Here is an 18,744-nt window from a genome sequence, read left to right as displayed (position 1 = left end):
GTCATAGCATCATGGCATGTCTATTTCCCAGGGAATGGCTTAAACTTAATATTAAACTGGTGGAATCACATGAAAAGGCAAAAGGGTATCCTCTTTCAGAAGTATATATTCATTTAAAATGTTCTTTGAGGAGGTGAAAATATTCTAGAAGGTCTCTGAGTATCTCCGAGCTAACACATATATACATATAAAATATATAAGTATATATAGAGAATTATAAGTCAATGCATACTCTTATAAAGGACTAATAAGGGTCATGTTCTAAAACCGGATACTTTCAATTTGACAGCTCTATTGTAATGATGTATTAGAAAGTCTTTTGTATGTAGTGTATATATGTTATGAGAGCTGTGCTCATCTGAGTGTATGCATGTGCACATATGGAGGGCAGAGGGCTAGAGACTGACTTGAGTATGATCACCTATCATTCTCCACCCTCTGTTTGAGACATTGTCTCTCAGTGGTTCCGGAGACTGCTGTTTGGCTAGACTGACTTCCTGGCAAGCCCCAGGGACCTGCCTGTCTCTGCTCCCTTTCCCAGCACTGGAATTACAGATGTGCACTGTCATAACTGGATTCAAAGAGCCAGCACTTCATCCACAGAGCCATCTTTTCAGTCCTTGTAATTACATTTTAAATAAACCTTTTAATGGAATTTTAGGTTCAATTTAAATTTAGTGGCAGGTATAAAGGGTTTCCATCTATCTCATGAACTCCAACATGAATAGCTTATTCCATTACTAAATACTCTTCACCAAAGTGGCAGATTTGCTACAATTATGATCCTACATTAACTCATTATTATCACCCAGAGTCCACCTTTTATAATGGAGTTTGTTTGTTGATGTTATATGTTCTATGAGCTTGGGAAAATCTGTAATGGCACATATCAGTACATACTATAAGAGTAGCTCTCCTGCTGTTAGCAACCTCTATGACCTATTTATTTACCACTCCTTTTACATAATGAGCTTCAAAAGGGTCTTAGGATTTTCCAGAATTTAATGCTAGATATTTTAATACTTGTCGCATGTTTTAAATACTTCATATTCTACTTACTGATAGTTGCTAACAGCAGTCATTTGTAACAGTAATTTTCAACTAAATCACCTCATATGTAGCAGCAATATTTCCCAGGAACACTTTGTGGCTCCCTCAGAGTGGCCTCATCTGCCTGAGCCCAGTTCACTACCCTACTAGCATGAAGCAGAATCCAAGATGCAGGATATTTTTCTTAGTGATTCTGTGAAGAATCTGTTCATGATGCAAGAAGTACTATGTACTGCACAGCTGGTATTACAATCAGAAAAGACTATAAGAGAAGTCACTGCATGTGTTCTCTGAGACAGAACACTCAGGATGTAGGGGTCACTGCATGTGTGCTCTGAGATAGAATACTCAGGATGTAGAAGTCACTGCATGTGTGCTCTGTGAACACTCAGAATGTAGAGGTCACTGCATATGTGCTATGAGATATATAATACTCAGAATGTTATATATGATTCTGGATCTGTATCCTCCTACTTCGTAATAGAGCAGGTCTTAGATCCTATTTTCATCTCATACACAAAGAGAAGTGACTGACAATCACAAAACTGCAAGACTACCACCACACCACAAGAAAGCCCAAACAAAATGTGTACTAGTGTCCAGGAATATCAGCATTAACACACAAACATGATCTTGAAAGATGCATCATTATTTTCAAATGGCTCTGGTCTACAACTGGAAAACACACAGCTCAAGTTAACTTAACAAATAGGAGAATTGATTAAGAACATTGAGTTATTATTGCGATGGGAGGAAAAACTGGATAAATCACAGAAGAAGAAATGCACTAATAAGCTAAGATCATCAAGAATCGAGTATGAAAGCAAAGTCACTTTTTTTACTGCTTTGCAATGAACTTGCAATCAATCTTTTTTTCTGGATGACATGATTCCCTTCCATACTAGTGGGTTCTTTTTTTTTTTTTTTTTTTTTTTTTTTTTGGTTTTATGGGACAGGGTTTCTCTGTATTGTTTTGGAGGCTGTCGGTCCAGCCTGGCCTCGAACTCACAGAGATCTGCCTGCCTCTGCCTCCTGAGTACTGGGATTAAAGGCATGCACCACCACCGCCCAGCCAGTGGGTTCTTTCTTATGTTCTCAACTGCACCAAGTTGTCACAGATGGTGGCTCCTGTCACCACAGAGAATCTGGGTGATTTCTTTACCTTCCATAGAACAATCCTGGTACTGGTCTAGTGGATCTACTTTTGGGGGCAATCACTTCAGGTCAGAACCTTGGAATGCATAAGAGGCCAAATCCTGAGCTAGATGAAGCAGTTCACAGAGGGACAGGTATAGAAAACCCTGCATTTTGTTCAAGAGCCCAGGAACAAGAATCTGTTACATCCCTTAACTTACATGGATCTCATCATTCAGAACTGATTGCTTTACAAAGTGGGTGATAAACTCTTAGTCACTGAGTTAGACTGTGGGATGCATGTGTAAATAAAAATACTTGTATTTCCTTGAGAATTTTTGTCTTTGCAAGTTAATCTCTATGTCTCCCCTATAGTTTTAAGTTTTGAACATCACTTTTGGCTACAGGGTTGGGACACTGGTTTTGTATGTTTTCTATTGTAATGTAAAGTATGTTGGAATGGGTTTTCAGAAAATCCGGAGTACTGGGTGTAAAATGGCTGAGGGAGTGCTCCAGTAAGCAAAGTGTGGGAAGTTTCATGTTGGGGTTTGCAACATCTGTTCTGGCAGCATTGATCTGCTCCACACCTTGCTTAATGCTTTGGGCTATATCATAAAGAACCGATGCCCAACCATCTTTCCACAGTCAAGTGAAGCAGCACTGTGCTAAATGGTACTCTGAAGATTGAGAAAGCAGTCACATGCTTAGACGTTCATTGCACTTGCAGAGCTCTACACTCAGGTCTGTTTTTGACAGGTGTTAGGTCTAGCACAATGCTAGTTAGCTTCTTAGAACTGTTATTTGTTTGTCTGGCATACAGGAAAAGTTCAATGCAGTGAAATCAGACTCAAATTAGCTTGAATAGGATAGTGTGAAAAAACACATTCTCTGTGGTTGAATATATTTTGTCCCCTCTGAAACTCAAGCTGAATTTTAATTGTCATTGTGGCATTGGGTGGTGGGGTCATCAAGATGTGAATAGGTCAGAAGATTAATGGCGTTCTCAGGGGTTATGTTCAATCTTGCAAGTGTGAGTGAGTCTTCATTCTCGTGGGACTGAATTAATAATACAGAGTGAAGTACTAAAAAGCAGGATCCTCTCATGCTCTGGCCTTTCCACATGAATCTTCTGCCTTTTATGTCACAGCCTAGGGTCCTCTCTGGATGTGAGTCCTCAGTTTTCAACTTCAAATTTCAGACATTTTTAGCTAAATAAACCTCTGTCTTTTATAATTACCAACTCAAGCAAAAAAGGAACCAAGACATTCCCCAAAGAAGAGGTAGAAACAAAAAGACAGAAACATGTGCTATTGAAGTTAGACAAGGAGAGCTCTGTGCCATCACTGTGAGCTTTGAGGGTATCTTTTGAATCAGCTGGGTGGTGGTTGTGGTGGTAGCAGCGGTGGTGGTAGTGGTGGTGGTAATGGTGGTGGTGGTAATGGTGGTGGTGGTATTTATCTCCAGGTAGTTTCCTAACTCATTCCTGGTATATAAAAACCCCCAAAGATTCACACCTATGGCTCCAGGTCAACCTAGCACGTTTATAAAAACATTTGCTATTAGTCTAATCCTGACAGTCTTGAAGTTAATTATTTTGCCTGTGGCTGACTCAATACTATGCATCATAGACAATGAATGTGTATAAGCAGGTTCTGCTATTATAGTAGTTATCCAATACTGCTTATTTTTAAAGAAATTCTATTTGAAGATATTAAAACAAAGATTTAAAAAGAACCCCCCCCCCACACACAGTTAATTTCACAGTGGGAGGAACTTCAAGAAGGAAACAGGGAGCAATCACTGTTTCTTGGGAGTTAAGTAGCCCTGCTTATTTGCTAAACTGAAACATTTGACAAAATTAAAACCTCATTCCTTGAAAATTGAGTTGTAAGTATGCACAGGTAGTTCCTTGTTAACTTATAATGACAGAATTCTACTAAAATGTAATTTTCTCATTTGGAAATCAATTTGTTTTAAATACCTTAATTATACCTCCCTACTTTATTTTAAACCCACTAACAAACTGGATTCTTTTCCTTGAAATGAAGAAGGGCTTGGCCCTTGGTAGGAATCTGGATCTTAGTGGGCACTCCTCTGCCATAAGAGCTACTCTCTGCCTTTGACTTTGAACACTTCATTTATTTTCATATTGTTGAACTTTCTTCTAGATGATTTTAAAGGTCTCTGCACTTGACTTCAGAGCTACTGTTTGCCACATCTAAGCTTTGGGATTCCCTACTAAACACGGTCCTTCTACACTCTGGCCTAATGGAAGCCCACTGTCACCTAGAACAGCAGTACATCCAACCAAAAATTAACCCAACGATTTGCTTAGTTCTGCTGACATGGATAGCCATAGGGAAGTAGCAGTTATTGGGACTTCTAGGGAAAATGGGACATCCTGACATAGGTGCTCCTGAAAACATGGATGGCTAGGGATGGGGAAACATCCTGGTCTGAGGAAAGAGCCAGGGGCATTGGCCCTGTTAGCTTGGATATATCAATTCCAGAGACCCCTTACTTTAGTGCATCCTGTTATACAGAGAAAACATGAGAACAAATTATATATATATATATATACATATATATACATATATATAGTTACCTTTCCATGTTACTGTTTGCTTTAGCACACCTCAGCTCCCTAACTCCAATATTGTGCATTGTAGTTTTTATGAAGACTTTGCTCAATTTCTTAAAAGATAAATTCTAAGATTTGTGGAAGTAACTGGCTATAAATTATTCTGTACAAGCAGGAGGAAGGAATGAAAGTGTTAGCAATTTGTCTGTTTTCCCTCAGTTATTAGTGTCATTGGATCCCCCATTTGCACACACACACACACACACACACACACACACTCTCAGCATTGAAGCAAGGCCCTCATGCATGCTACTCTGAAGTATACAGCCATCCTCTTCTGCCCTTGTTCTCACTCTATTTCCCAGTCTCACTCGATGCTCTGTTGACCAGTAGCACCCAAGTTCAAACACCCTGAGCTGTTTTTCAACATGTCTGAGCATTTCCTAATGACCTAATTCAGTGACTGGCACTTATATTCCTGCACCATCAATTTAACAATGCCTGAATCTGGGTAAGAGGCCTCAGTGCTCATAACCCATTGTTTTGAGGCTGACTTCTGATTTTCCCTTCCTAATTAGCTGTGTGTCTCAATAAAGCTAATTTTAAAAGCACTGTAAGCATCCTTAGCATCATTTTTTGTATCTTATTATACAGCAAAAGCATCAGAAAATATTTGTTCTTTGAAACATATCCAGAATCCAGTCTGTGTTTGGACTTCAGCCTAAGCACTGAGTATCAGTTTACCTTTCATGTCTGCACACTTGTAAACAGAGTGATCTGGTTAAAGTGTGGCACACCCAACTCAACCTTTGGTGATCCACAACAATGTAGATGATGCTACAGTGTCCACATGTCATTGAACTAGCATCACCTCTCATCTTATACATTGTTATTCTCTGCTGCTACAGATTGCCTGCTTTCAATTAAACTGGCCTTCTCAAGGTCTTGTCTCCCTTATCTTCATTAAGTTTTCATCTATTGGCATCCTCTCATCATGGCCCTTTCTCATCAATGTGTTCAAAAGCAAAGTGTTCTCCCACTCTACAGCACTCACTACTCCTCTCTATATTTCACTTATCCTGATGTGTTTTGCTGTCACTCTACTCCATATTCTGATGTTTTATTATTTTTCTAACCTTTGCCCTCAAAGCAGTGCATGACAAACAGTAGGTAATTAAATATTGATTAAATTGGTGGGTAATATATTTATATCCATTAAGAAAAACAAATAAGTTATTTTCAAAAACTTCTTTTATCTTTAGTGATGTATAGATTACTCATTGGGAGCCCTTAGCTGCCTCCTCAAGACAGTGACTGATATCAAGGCAGAACCACCAGTCTCTCTCAGAAGGTTCCAAGTAATTGTTATTCTCCAGTACTTTACATATGAAGGGGAAGCATGAGACAAAGTCAGATTGTCTCTGAGCTCTTCTTCCCTCCAAAACCCAACTCTTTCTTTTTTATTCTCTCCTCCCTCCTGTTCCCTCTCCGTTTTCTCCTTCTGCTCCCCCCTTTCATTATTATCATCATCATTTTAAATTCTTTTACCTTTTCCTTCTGTTCTTTCTGTATCAGCCTGTCTGCTTAAAGTTCTGGGTTCAAGATAACATATTCAAGGCATACTTAGCTGCCCAGGCCTCTGAATCCAGGGATGCTAAGGAGAGGGGAAGAAGTAGCCTGGTTCTGTACCCAGGGGTGTATGGGTGAGGATTGATGACAGCACTGAAATGGCTTTCTGTCTTGTATTTCTGGGGCTAGCAGGACTTGTGCATGTGATAGCTCACACTTGGGCAGAACAATCATTTCTTTTTCCAGGTTTATGTTTTCCCTTCACTTTTGTTCAGGGGCCTCTATGTGGAATCCTGCCTGGCTCCAAGCAACTCATGTTTAACACATTCAGAAAAGAGACTTGAAGGAAAAAAGGCAAGGGGAGGTTTTCTCCATAGACCCAGCATGACAGCTGCTGTGGCTTATCTGTGGGTAAGGAAGAGATGGAGTTCAAGTTGCCCTTTCTTCTCTTTTTATTATGATTCTCTCTCTTCTGACTTCTGAGATTTTAAACTTTTATAAGAGTATTCCAGGTGGGTGACATTTTAACAATGTAAAATTCAGGATTTATCTGACTAATACTCCTACAAAACTCAGGTACGGACTGAGGGGAAAATTGCATTTTCCAGGGACAGACCCCCATAGCTATCAGGTAAAAGAGAGCATTAGATTGAGCTCAGCCTGTGTTATGATTGGTAGGGAACAGTCAAAGATGATGTGGGCATGGATTGTTTAAATGAGAAGGTAGAAGTAATAAAGAATGAAGAAGTCATAAAATACAATAAAGCTTTATGTCATGTTTCCCAGTAGTCACTTTAGGTGCATGTATTGCCTGTAACATTTAAATTAAGGTAAAGCTTTATGAACAGTAATATATATGTACTTTTCAAAATATATGGTTTATTTTCATTTCGGGAACAATTTGTGAAAATTTTGAACTTTTTAAATGAAAAATAATAAAGGAAAAAGAAAAGTTGCCATAAATGATACCCTACAATGTGTTGAGGGATATAAGGGACACTGTGTGGGACTTTGTTACAGGCAGGAGATGCCTGGGGTCCTGATGATGCTGCATTTTATCTGTTGACTTTAAATCTGGGTGTGCTTCCTGTTCAAAAGTCTCCCAAGATTTGGTTAGGATATGAGCACTTCTTCAGCTTCTCAGTGACCATGAGAATGGCTATGCGAATGTGTTTTGCTTTGCCCTTTTGTAAATGTCTAAAAGGATTTAGTGCTAAAGACAGCCTTAAAGCAGCAGTATTTGTCAATGCCTGTGCACTTAGGCAACGTACAATTTCCCCCTCGTGGCAATTATTGAATATCTTGGTTTCAAGCCATCAGGCTCGAAAGCAGTTGACGGCACAGCTTCCCAACAGAATAGAGCTGTGCTGTCAACATTAAGGCTGAAGTCTGCAAAATAGGTGGTGATTAGCAATACACCCTCATTGGGGACTACCAACATGGCGAACAATTTAGTAATTTATATCTGTTCCTGGACTTCAAGTCCTGCTTCTCAGGTGACAGTGGACCTTACTAATTTAATGGAACAGGAAGCAGAGGGATGGCAATGAGATGAATCTCCTTTTCCACTGCCACACAGGCATCCCATTTAAGACCCATTTCTCCTTAGACCACAAGCGCCAGGCTTCCTAGAACATCGACTCTAGGGGTTTTACCAGGGATGATTAGAGAAGGAGCTCACTAGAGCCAAAGGCAAACATGCTGGAAAACATGTGGCTTTCTAAATGCAAAACAGTGAGGCGGTGCCTTTGCTTCCTTTACATATTGGGATTCCTCTGGGCTAAATTCCAGAACAGATTTCATTACTGGTTCAGCTTCTCTGGGAAATGAAGGCTCTCATAGAAGTTGTAATCCAGGTCCCTGAGACCAGAAGGTGGACACCAGCATATGGCAATGATGGGACTGGCTGCCTTTGGCTCACGGTACTTCACAGTTTGCAGCATACAGGATGCTGCTCACATTGCATGTGATCAGGACACAGTAGAGGACACACCTAGAAGTCAGTTCTCTGTCACACCCCGAGAGACAAACAGAATGTAGGATAAAGAATGGCAGTGGGCAGGCAGAAGAAAACTATATTCTCTTCAGACACACTGGCCAACCAAAAATTTGATCTGATGAGTCAGGTAGTTTACTCGAAATGACAGGAATTTTCTGGGTGGATGTAAATGACCTACCTTTTACAGTTCACAGTAACCTGACCACATAGATTTTTAGAGTAATTCACTAAGCAGTGAGGAAAAATGCTTGAAAATCAAATACTCATTGTTCTCAGAGTGACTCTGACTAAAATTCAGCTTCAGTGATAAGAAAATAGTGGTAATCAGAATTTCTTCTACACTCTGTTCTGCTGCTAGGACCACAAGTGCATTCTGGTTATTCAATTGCACAAAGTGCCCATCGCTCCCACCTAAGCTCAGCCTCTCTGAGCAGAATAGCAGCAGTACCTCTCCCACACTGTGTATGTGTGTGTGTGTGCGTGCGTGTTGTATGTGTTTTTGTGTATGTATATATGCATGTATTGTATGTGTGTGTGTATGTGTTGTATATGTGTGCATGTGTGTATGTATGTGTTGTGTATGTGTATATATGTGTGGGTGTATGTGTTGTATGTGTGTTTTATGTATGTGTGTATGCATGTATTATGTGCATTTGTATGTATATGTTGTATATGTGTTATGAATGTGTTATATATGTGATCATATGTATGTACTTGTATGTGTTTTGTATGTGTGTGTATATGCATGTATTCTATATGTGTGTGTACATGTACATGCCACAGTACATATGTGGAAGTCAGAGGATGACTTGTAGGAGTTAGTTGTCTCTTTCCACCAACAGGTTGTCGTGGTCAATGGCAAGCACCTTTACCCACTGAGCCATCCCTGAGCCATCCCTCACACCAGGCTAGGGGTGGACTGTTTGGAATTAGGAATCAAACGATATTATTATTTTTTGCTATTTTTATTGTTTATAGCATAAAAAGTCACCTTTTGTCATGTAGAAGCATCCCTGGACAATATGGAAGCACTGGGTGTTGCTGTGTTCTAATGAAACCTCACTTATAAAAGGAGAGGGTTAACTCAGTTTGGCCCCAGGCTTAACTTTCTCAGATCCTATACTAAATCTTATTTCTCTTGTCTACTCACCTACATGAGCTCTTAGGTTTCTTGTACAAGACTAGAATCACCACTATTCATATGGTATTATTTCTCATACCTTAAAGACACCCTGCCCTCACTTTCCTTCCTTTCTCAGGAGCTTTCTCATGTCCCTATTGCTCATTACATCATGACATCACAAAGGAAACTGATTGTGATTTCTTTGTCTGTCTCCTTCTGAATCCTCATCGCCATTCTGGATCAGGGATTTGAACCTAAGACTCCACTGAGGTTGCCCTGTCAAGGCTACAGTGATGCTTGTGTCATTAGATTCAGTTGTCAATTTTTGGCCTTTGTCTTACTTGGAATTGTGAGCAACAATGGCACAGTTGATCTCACACTTGAAATATTTTTTCACCTGAGTTACAATGACACACATTCATACTTGCTGCCTTGATGGCTGTTCCTTCTCAGCTTCCTTTATTTCAACTATCATCTCCATCTAAGGCCACTCTCCAGTTGATCTTTCATACAGCTTCATTAAATTCCATGATAATTTTAGATGATATTAATTATGTAAGATCTTCAAGAAGTTTATATATCACATTTGTTGCTCAACCCCAGGCCCACAGAATGAGTTCCCACTCAGCATCTCCAACAACATTTTCCATAATCTCATACTGAATGTTACCAAAACTGAAACATCCGACATAGTGATATATAACTTTTTCTTTTACTTCTTTCTTAAAAATATTTTATGTGTATGGGTGTTAGTATGTATATCTGTGCACCAATTATATGCCTGGTGCCTGAGGAGTTCAGATGAGGGTGTTGGATCCCTTGGAACTAGAGCTGCAGGTGGTTGTGAACCACCAATGTGGGTGCTGGGAACTGAATTCAGGTCGTCTGCAAGAACAGCCAGTACTCATATCCACTGAGCCATCTTTACAGTCCTATTCTCTTCCTTCTTCCTATCTTGTTTTCTTTTTGATATTGGTCAAAAAAATAAAAATAAAAACGACCCCAAACTCCTAAGCTTGTTTTCCCTGGCACTCTGGGCCTGAAGTCACAACCATACCAAGCCCTCCGTGGGGATGTTTTCTGACTCCATTACAAATGGAATGATTATCTTCCTCTTTTCCATCTCCCTCCTTCAGGATTTCAGCTTGTCTATAACGTGAAGTCTCTCTCAAAATCTATAAAACCCTCCTCAAGCCACCTCCTGAGTCAGCTTTTAATTTTCTAATTAAGAAGGTTGAGAACCTAAAAAGGAAACCCTGTTTCCTAGGTAATAGAAATGTCTGGTGGGACCAATCTACATAATGTCTACTTTCCAACACTCCCAACCCCTACTTCCTTTGTGTTGACCTCGCTTTTCACTTCCTTGTTCTTTCATGTTGTTGATTGTCTCTCCCTAGCTGGAATTCATGTTTCATATGGCAAAGGGTCTTTGTTTTGCTTACTTCTTTATCCTCAGGAACAACAACAGAGCTTGGGATACTGTGCAGAGCTTAATACAATTGTTGAATAAGTCAACGAGTGAATGAATGATCCTAACACCTTCCCTTTATGGATGAAAAACTCAGACAAATTGTCAAGGGGCTTCAAGGCTCATACCCATTTGTCAGGAGAGTGTGGCTGAGAGTTCAGGTCTCCTTAAATGCTTTTACCCCTTTGCTATGTTCCCTCCTTTATCCTTAATTTCAGGACTTATTAACATGGATTCATTCCTCTGTTTATTTCTTCCCTGTAGCAAGCAAAAATGGCCTTCATGCTGGAGAAATGCTTCATTTACAATGGTTTTGTTTTCTCTAGCAACATAGCAGCCTGCATTTGTCTCCCCTGCTACTCGTTTTGCATTTGCTCAACTAATGGGTTGAAATTTGAAAGGTGACCTTGCAGAACACTGAGCAGTGTTTGTGTTCTTCTTGGCTTTTAGATTTGCCCTACTTACATCATATTCTGTGCCCCCCTCAACCACATCTTTAATTTTCCTCACATGCTCACAAAGGGAGACTAGAGGCATCAAAATGATTTTCCTTCATGTTATTCTCTCCCACAGCTCATGGAGATACCAGATTAAGAATATGATCTGACTGGAGGTACACATACATCATTATTAAAGAAACTTTAGCAAATTTTCCACAATGGGCATGAAGGGGGCTAGATGACTCTGTTTCTTGAAAAGTGGCATGCAAAGAGGCCATTATCTTAGGTATCCCAAAGTCTCTGGGAAATGTTTTCAAGTTAGAGAATGTACACATGTGCTTAAAAATGCCAATTTGGCTCTGCTAAATAAGATGATAGGCTCTCCCCATTGTGTTCAGAGGTCAAGACCTGAGATTTAATTCAGTGCAGTGTTTTTCTTCCTTAATATGAATCTAGACTGAAAAGCTGCCAACAGAAGTCCCCAAATGACATCCAGCTCACAGTTATATTTGTTTGTCTAGCATGATATGTGAAAACAACTGGCGTCTATATTTAACATCCTATCTGGATTCTCCGGCTCCTTTTGGAACTGAACTAGGAGGTCAGACAGCACTAGAGTGCAATGCTCAGATCAGCAGGATGCAATCTTCTGGGAACTTGTTAGACATGCATATACTCAGAGTCTATCCCAGACCTCCTTGGTGGGACTGTGCACCCAGTCTTCCAGTAAGCCTCTCTGGTAGTTCTGGCCACAGTCAAGTTTTATACCTACTTGGTCACAATTGGTAGAAGCTAAAGAGCAGCTGCATTGAGGAGAATGGCCTGTGGAGATTGTCAGAAGGTTCCCCCTCCAATTTTCTCTGCCTAACTTCTGTGCGGTGTAATTATTAACACACCTAATAAGGTCCTGCACAGATGTAAGCCTACAACCTGTATTAGCCTATATGCAGTTTCTGATGATGAATGCCTGGTTTTGTGGCTGAGGCTATTAACATCAGTTAACTGATAGATGAACAGGGATGCTGAGTATTACAGCACCTCTTCATTGTAAGGAGTCCCAAGGTAGATTGAACCAAAACTTGGAGAACTAAAGGCTCTTCCAGACTACTAGAAAAAGTCAGAAGGCACCAGTGTGTGCAGAGGTGATGCTGAAAATAGAACAAGGGGGTGCGACAGTTGTGCTTGATTGACCTTCAAGTCCAAGGTCTACATTAGAATAGAAGACATTGGAGCCAAGAAGATGGTAATGATGATCACTGAATGAGGCTGGTGATTGGCACTATGGGGGCTTTCAAGGAAGGCAGTCATGGTAAGATGTCTAAAACCCGCAGTGTGCTCCAGAAAGTTATCTACTCGGATATCCAAGCTTCTACTCGGATAATGAAGCAGCCACATTTATTATAGAGTTTATTCTTTTCATCCTTCATTTTCATTGACTTGGTGGATACCCCCAACTTTGCAGTAGATTATGAATGAAGGCCCACTGGGAGTCAAATTAAGAGAGTAAACAAACATGACATTGGTCATCTCCCCTGAAGCTCTGACAAGTGGTCCAACATCTCAAGGAGGTGAGATGAGGTCCTGGAGTGCCAAGTGATAGCAAACACAATGTTGCCATTGCTGTCTGGACAGTATGGATTTGTAGAGAATAGCATGACTTACATTTCCATTTCTCAGACATACTGAACCCCAGGAGTGGATCTGATTATTGAGACACAGGAAGGCTGGTGAGGGAGACTGTGTGAGGAAGATATGATTGTTGTTTAACTGTAAGAGACACTATGTTCTTAGTCCAACCACAGAGGGAACTTGGCAGCGTTTCCTTTGCATGTCTGTCTCTCAAAGGATCCAACTTTCTTAAGGACTAAATGAAAAATTCAGTTTCAGCCGGGTCTAGTGGTGCAAAACTCTAGTTCAGCACTTCTAAGGATGGGCATGGTAGCTACAAGTTTGAGAGTAGACTGGGCTACCGAGAAAATTCAAGGTGTGAGGTCAGACTGACCTAGAGAGTGTAATCCTGTCTCAAAACCAAAAAGAAAAAAAACAAAAAGAAAACAACTAACTTCAGCAAGTCTAGAATTTTATCTATGCTAGTGTTCCAAGGGAGCAGCTTCCTTCTGAGATTGGCCTTCACTGGCTGGTTCATTAAGAGACCAGTTCCTCCTCCACCCCTTACCTTCTCAGGCTTCCTGCTTTATTCTTCTGTACTCAATTTTATCTGGCATAAGTCATGCCATGCTCACAACTTCATTGTGAGTTAGCTGGTGATTTCTTTTATAGAATATCAAAGGAATTGGCCTTGTCCATAGATGAAGCTCTAACATTGGAAGTGTGTGTGGCACAGGAAAGAGTCCCATCATGCATATGTATGTTGAATGATAGCATGAGCTGATGTCTACTTGTAAACAAAGTCTGACAGCATTCAACTTTCAGAGGAACTCAGTTCTACTGTGTATCCTACATTATGACTGTTAGGTTTCATACCTGGCAACCAAGTTCTCCCAGCATCCCACAGTCCTTACCTGTTACAAGGTATGGCCAGCATACTCCACACTCTGCCCCAACTCTCCAGCTCAGGCATTAGGCTGCCCTTCCTTATATAATCCAGACATTTTGGCTACCTTTTTACCTTTTGCCATCTTGGCTGCAACATCTGGTTACCCTCTCTCCCTTCTCTCATCCCTCTCCCCGCCTCTGCCTCTGCTCACATGGCTCAGGGTCATGTCCACTTTGGACTCTCCCAGATATCTCTGCCTTTGGGCTATGCTCTCCCTCTTATCTGCAATAAACTTTCTCTTCCACCATATCCAGAAGCAGTCATGTCCTTTTCTTTTTATTTCTTTTTTTGTTCATTCAGTGGCACACCCTTTCCTTGTGCTATGCAAGACACCTGAGATTAGACAGAAGGTGTGATGGACTCAGAAAATGTTAACATTCAGAAATGTGAAAACTATACATCAGAAGGAAAATGGTATCTGCAAATTTTAAATTTTTGGCTGTTGCAGTTTCACTGGAGGATGTAAAATATACTGTATAACTTCATTAATTATGCCAAGAGCTTCAAGAAGCTGCTGAAAAACAAAACAGCACAGCTTTTGTGGATACCATACTGATGGAGACCATGAAGGCTTATAAATTTAAATCTTTGGGAAATTGGTGTGTGGGAACCACAGAGAGGAGAAACTTGAACATTTTAAAATATAACTACACAAAGGCTTAAAGCAACAGGAGATATTGGTATGCAATATAAGTAGATCTACATTCAATCTCAATAAAGACCTTCCTGAACATAACATTTATTAATGTCTTTATTAGAAATATGAGCATCAATATTGGTCATTTTAGAAAGGGGAATGTGGGTGTATTGGGGGAGAGAAATTTTTGATATTTTGTAAATGCTTAGCATTTGTTTACCTGCAGTCATCCACTGTCCACCAACTCATTCAATACTGAGTAATGGGATTATGCAAGTAGGTGACTTAATGACAGGACTCTAAAATAGGGAGAAAAGCAGGGCAAGTATGACGCCAACAGGGGCAGAGTTCCTCGTGCTGCACTCTTTCTACATGGAAATTGTACTCTGTTGTTATATACAGAGAAAACAGATTATGTTTTACCACATTTGCAAAACATAGTTTTCAACACCCCAGAGTATTATATCTGGTTGGTATTTTACTCATTCTGTTGTAAAGACTAAAGTTGACGTTACAGAAATGATCAGAAAAAAACCCCTGCCAAAAATCATGAATAGATGACAGAGCAGGCCAACATGGTCAGTTATAACTCATACAATTATCAGAGTACTAAAGATCAGACAATTATAGACCACAAGGCTCTGACAACACACGCTGACCAGGCATGACTACGTAGCTGTGATCTATGACATGCAGGCTTGTGAGGGTACACAAATAATATACAGACCCCTAAGCATTCTTGGATTCATGTTCTTAACCCTTGAAGGAAACTGAAAGTCACTAATGTTCTGTACTACAAAATATAAACATGCATGGGGTGAGCACCCTTCTTTAGAATGTGATCATTTCAGTCCATTCCAAATGGTCATTCTAGAACAGCAGTTCTCAATCACTTTGGAGGGTTACATACAGACATCCTGAATATCAGATGCTTAGCTCACAATTCACAACAATAGCAAAAATTACAGTTTTGAAGTGGAAATGAAATAATTTTATGGTTGGGTCATCATAATATGAAAAACTGTATTGAAGGCTTGCAGCGTTAGAAAAGTTGAGAACCACTGTTCTTGAAGAAGTGTCACACTTGAGTCTAGGGAGCCTTAGAATTTATAGCTGCTTGTTTGCTAAGTATTCTTTCTGTGTACATCAGGCAGGCCCACTTTTTAAGTTGAATAGTAATTAGTTACTAAAGGAAAACCAGTTTCTAGTCTATAGATGAATACATATTTACTATTTAAATTGTTTAATTAAAAATCTATTTCTTCTTTTACATACTAATTAAATAGCTACTACACAACTGCTGGTAATCTGTGTGGTGTACAGGAGGAAACTAGTTTTAAAAAGTGATGAAGTTGAGCATCTTCACAGGGGGAAAGTAAAAATGGAAATGGAGTTAAGACAGGGGATGTAGGTTCACCAGGTGAAATGAAATGTGGTTTCATCTACAGTTTTTCACAGGAATTTTATCTAATGTTCTCTGCCTAATGAAAACAATCTGTTACTGAGTATAGATGTTATTACTGAAGAAATGTTTAAATGCATGCATAATTAGCAGCTGAATAATTTTTTAGATGGACATTTAACCCAAACAATTGCTTCCACAGGTGTTAAACAATATTACTAGAAATCACATGGGAACAAAAGCTTTCGGTATTCCCACCTACCGTACCTTGGCCACTTCCTCTTGGAAAGCCACAAGATTCAAGTGAGAGATGTTCACTAGGTCAGGCCCATACACCACCGTTATCATGCGTTGCTCCAAGTGCCCGATGTTCCCAACATCCAGAAGTTCACGTAACTTGGGGTCCTGGGTAAGAAATGTTTAAAAGAGTAGAATATAAGCCAAGATTCTAACATGGTAGCATACCTTTAAATGCACTAGAAGCAGAACTGCCTTTTCCTAAGAGGATCTTGTATGAATGAAAGTATTCCATTCTTTTTTTTTTTTTTTTTTTGGCTTTTTGGTTTTTCAAGGCAGAGTTTCTCTGTGACATTGGTGGCTCTTCTGGAACTAGCTCCTGTAGACCAGGCTAGTCTCGAACTCACAGAGATCCGCCTGCCTTCCAAGTGCTGGGATTAAAGGCGTGCGCTGCTAAAGATTTCCATTCTACAGTGCCTAGAGAGGTTGGCCCCTTGCCAAAGAGCTGCTGGGGAAGACTCTTCTGTTCAAGATCCAGTGAAGTGCCCTTTCTATCATACAGCCATCCTGCCACACATCTGTATGTGGTAGAATTCTCCTTTTATTTTCTTCAGTCATCTTATGAGTTACATGTAGAAATGAAAAATCTCATCTATCTCCTCCATTCAGGGACATGTTAAAACAAAAAAGGAAATTCGTATGGAATAAAAGTGTTTATGCCCACTACAGTCTAAACAATTAAAACACCTCTAGAAGCTATGAGTTGGTACTATTGGAAAGTGGTACACAGTTAGGGGGTGAAGATGGGATGCTTGGCTGGAGTCTTCTGGTCTTTGAGGCTATCTCTGTGAAGGTAATACTGAATTCTCTAGCTCTCTTCTTCCTGTCCTTTAGTCCTTCTGCATCATGGGATAAATGGGTTTGCTATGTGTCTGCTTCTGTGAGATGTGCTGTCCCCTATTTCACCCACTAGATACCCTGGAGCAATAGGTCTTCCCAGGCATAGAGTGAAACTCTAAAACATAAGCTGAAAATAGCCTTTGGTCCACATAAACCAATTGCCTCCAGTATTTGTTACAATGGCAGAAAGATACCTGGGGCAGAAACATGGCCAAGCCTCTTGCCATGGCCCTTCCTTAACACTGAGTACAAATGTAAAGAGACAGGTTGTGAAGCTGAGCTCTGTGTACAATAGCTTAAGTCCCTTACTCAGTGTGTTCTGGGATGTGGACACAGGGGATGCCTGCCATCTTTTTCTGAGCAAGCCTCATTCTTTGAGAACACTATGAGTAAGTATCCCTTGGAGATACAGTTTTCTGTTTTTGCCTTTTTTTCTGGGAAAGGGAAGTTTCCAAACTCACAGAACTCAAAATAAGACTGAAAATAGGACTTAGTCAACTTGGCTGAGTTTACTTTCCTCCCATAGGACAGGCCCCGTAGGACTTTTCAGTCCATGCAGAAAATTAGCATCAAATCAATCACTTAGCAAATTTGCTGCCAGCCTCTGAGCAGGACCACACTTGCATTTCTCTTTATTTAGTGAAACAGCAGGCCAACAGGGCCTGATTACCAGGGCTGCGTTATTCTGGCCTCCTTCTGGGGGTTTTCTAAGGCCTTACAAAGAAAGAATGAATAAAACAAAAAACAAAACAAAACAGGATAAAAACAAGCAAAACCTTTCCAGCTAAGTTACTCACTTGGTAACATTAGTTCTGGCTTCACTTAATAAAACTTTCTCCTGTGTGGCTGCATGAAGAGGCACACTTTTGGGTAAGCTATGGACAAAAAAAGCCTCATTTCCAAGCTTTCCAAGTAGAGCTGAAGATTTAATTCCCTGATAAGATGAGAGCCTATTAAGGCATGTGAAGCCTCCTGGAAAGATGAGCTGCTTCCCTAAATGTTATCGATTCCATAACCCACAAAAGGAGAGGTACAGACTCAAATAACTCCCAAATGAAGATGGCAAAGTGGGAGGATTTCAGCATTTCTAGAATCAGTAGAAGATTAGAAATACATGGTTAAGCAAACTAACGAGATACCACCAGCTCTTCTGGGAAATGATTAATTACATCATAGTTTTCAGACACCATAGAGGCAAGTTTAGGGAGTTAAGTGTGTTTGATCAATACTTGTATATGTGGAAGAGAGTAACAGTTCTCAGGAACCAACTAAAACTTGCATAATTCTCAAGTTGTGCAGTAAAAACATTTTTGCTTATTCACTAAGCGGCTCTTGGTAAAGGGTTTCCACTTCCTGGGATTGCAGGGAATAGGTGTGGGGGTCAGAGGTTCATATGACTTATTACTGAAACAGAGGAACTAGAGGCATGTAAAGTCTCTTGAAAGGAGGTGCTCAAATAGAAAATAATGGTGAAAATACTTCCAGAATTCTGCTATGAACAATATTTCTACTGGATATAGTCAGCAAGAATTGAGAATAAACAGATCATTTTTGTAAGTTTTACTACTAATAGCCGTTGATACATATTTTAAAAGTCCCTTGGACTTTCTGTAATTAGAGATGGTGTCTGTTCTTGGGCAGATGAAG

The 18,744-nt window shown here is 40.0% G+C and overlaps 1 protein-coding gene across 3 annotated transcripts in view; it reads right to left on the bottom strand.

Annotated features, from left to right (window-relative positions):
* Plcb1 (phospholipase C beta 1) overlaps positions 1-18,744 on the bottom strand; it is a 667,876-nt gene that overhangs the window by 223,411 nt on the left and 425,721 nt on the right. For all 3 annotated transcript variants that reach the window (XM_040746354.1, XM_040746355.1, XM_040746356.1), the window contains one exon: positions 16,228-16,365. In XM_040746354.1, the coding sequence (XP_040602288.1) occupies positions 16,228-16,365 (138 nt within the window). The remainder of the gene's footprint in view (positions 1-16,227; positions 16,366-18,744) is intronic.

This window comes from Mesocricetus auratus, unplaced genomic scaffold, assembly GCF_017639785.1.
Source record: "Mesocricetus auratus isolate SY011 unplaced genomic scaffold, BCM_Maur_2.0 Super-Scaffold_100004, whole genome shotgun sequence".
Taxonomy (NCBI): domain Eukaryota; kingdom Metazoa; phylum Chordata; class Mammalia; order Rodentia; family Cricetidae; genus Mesocricetus; species Mesocricetus auratus.
The sequence above is the reverse complement of the archived record's forward strand: the minus strand, read 5'-3'. Positions and strand labels throughout refer to the sequence as shown.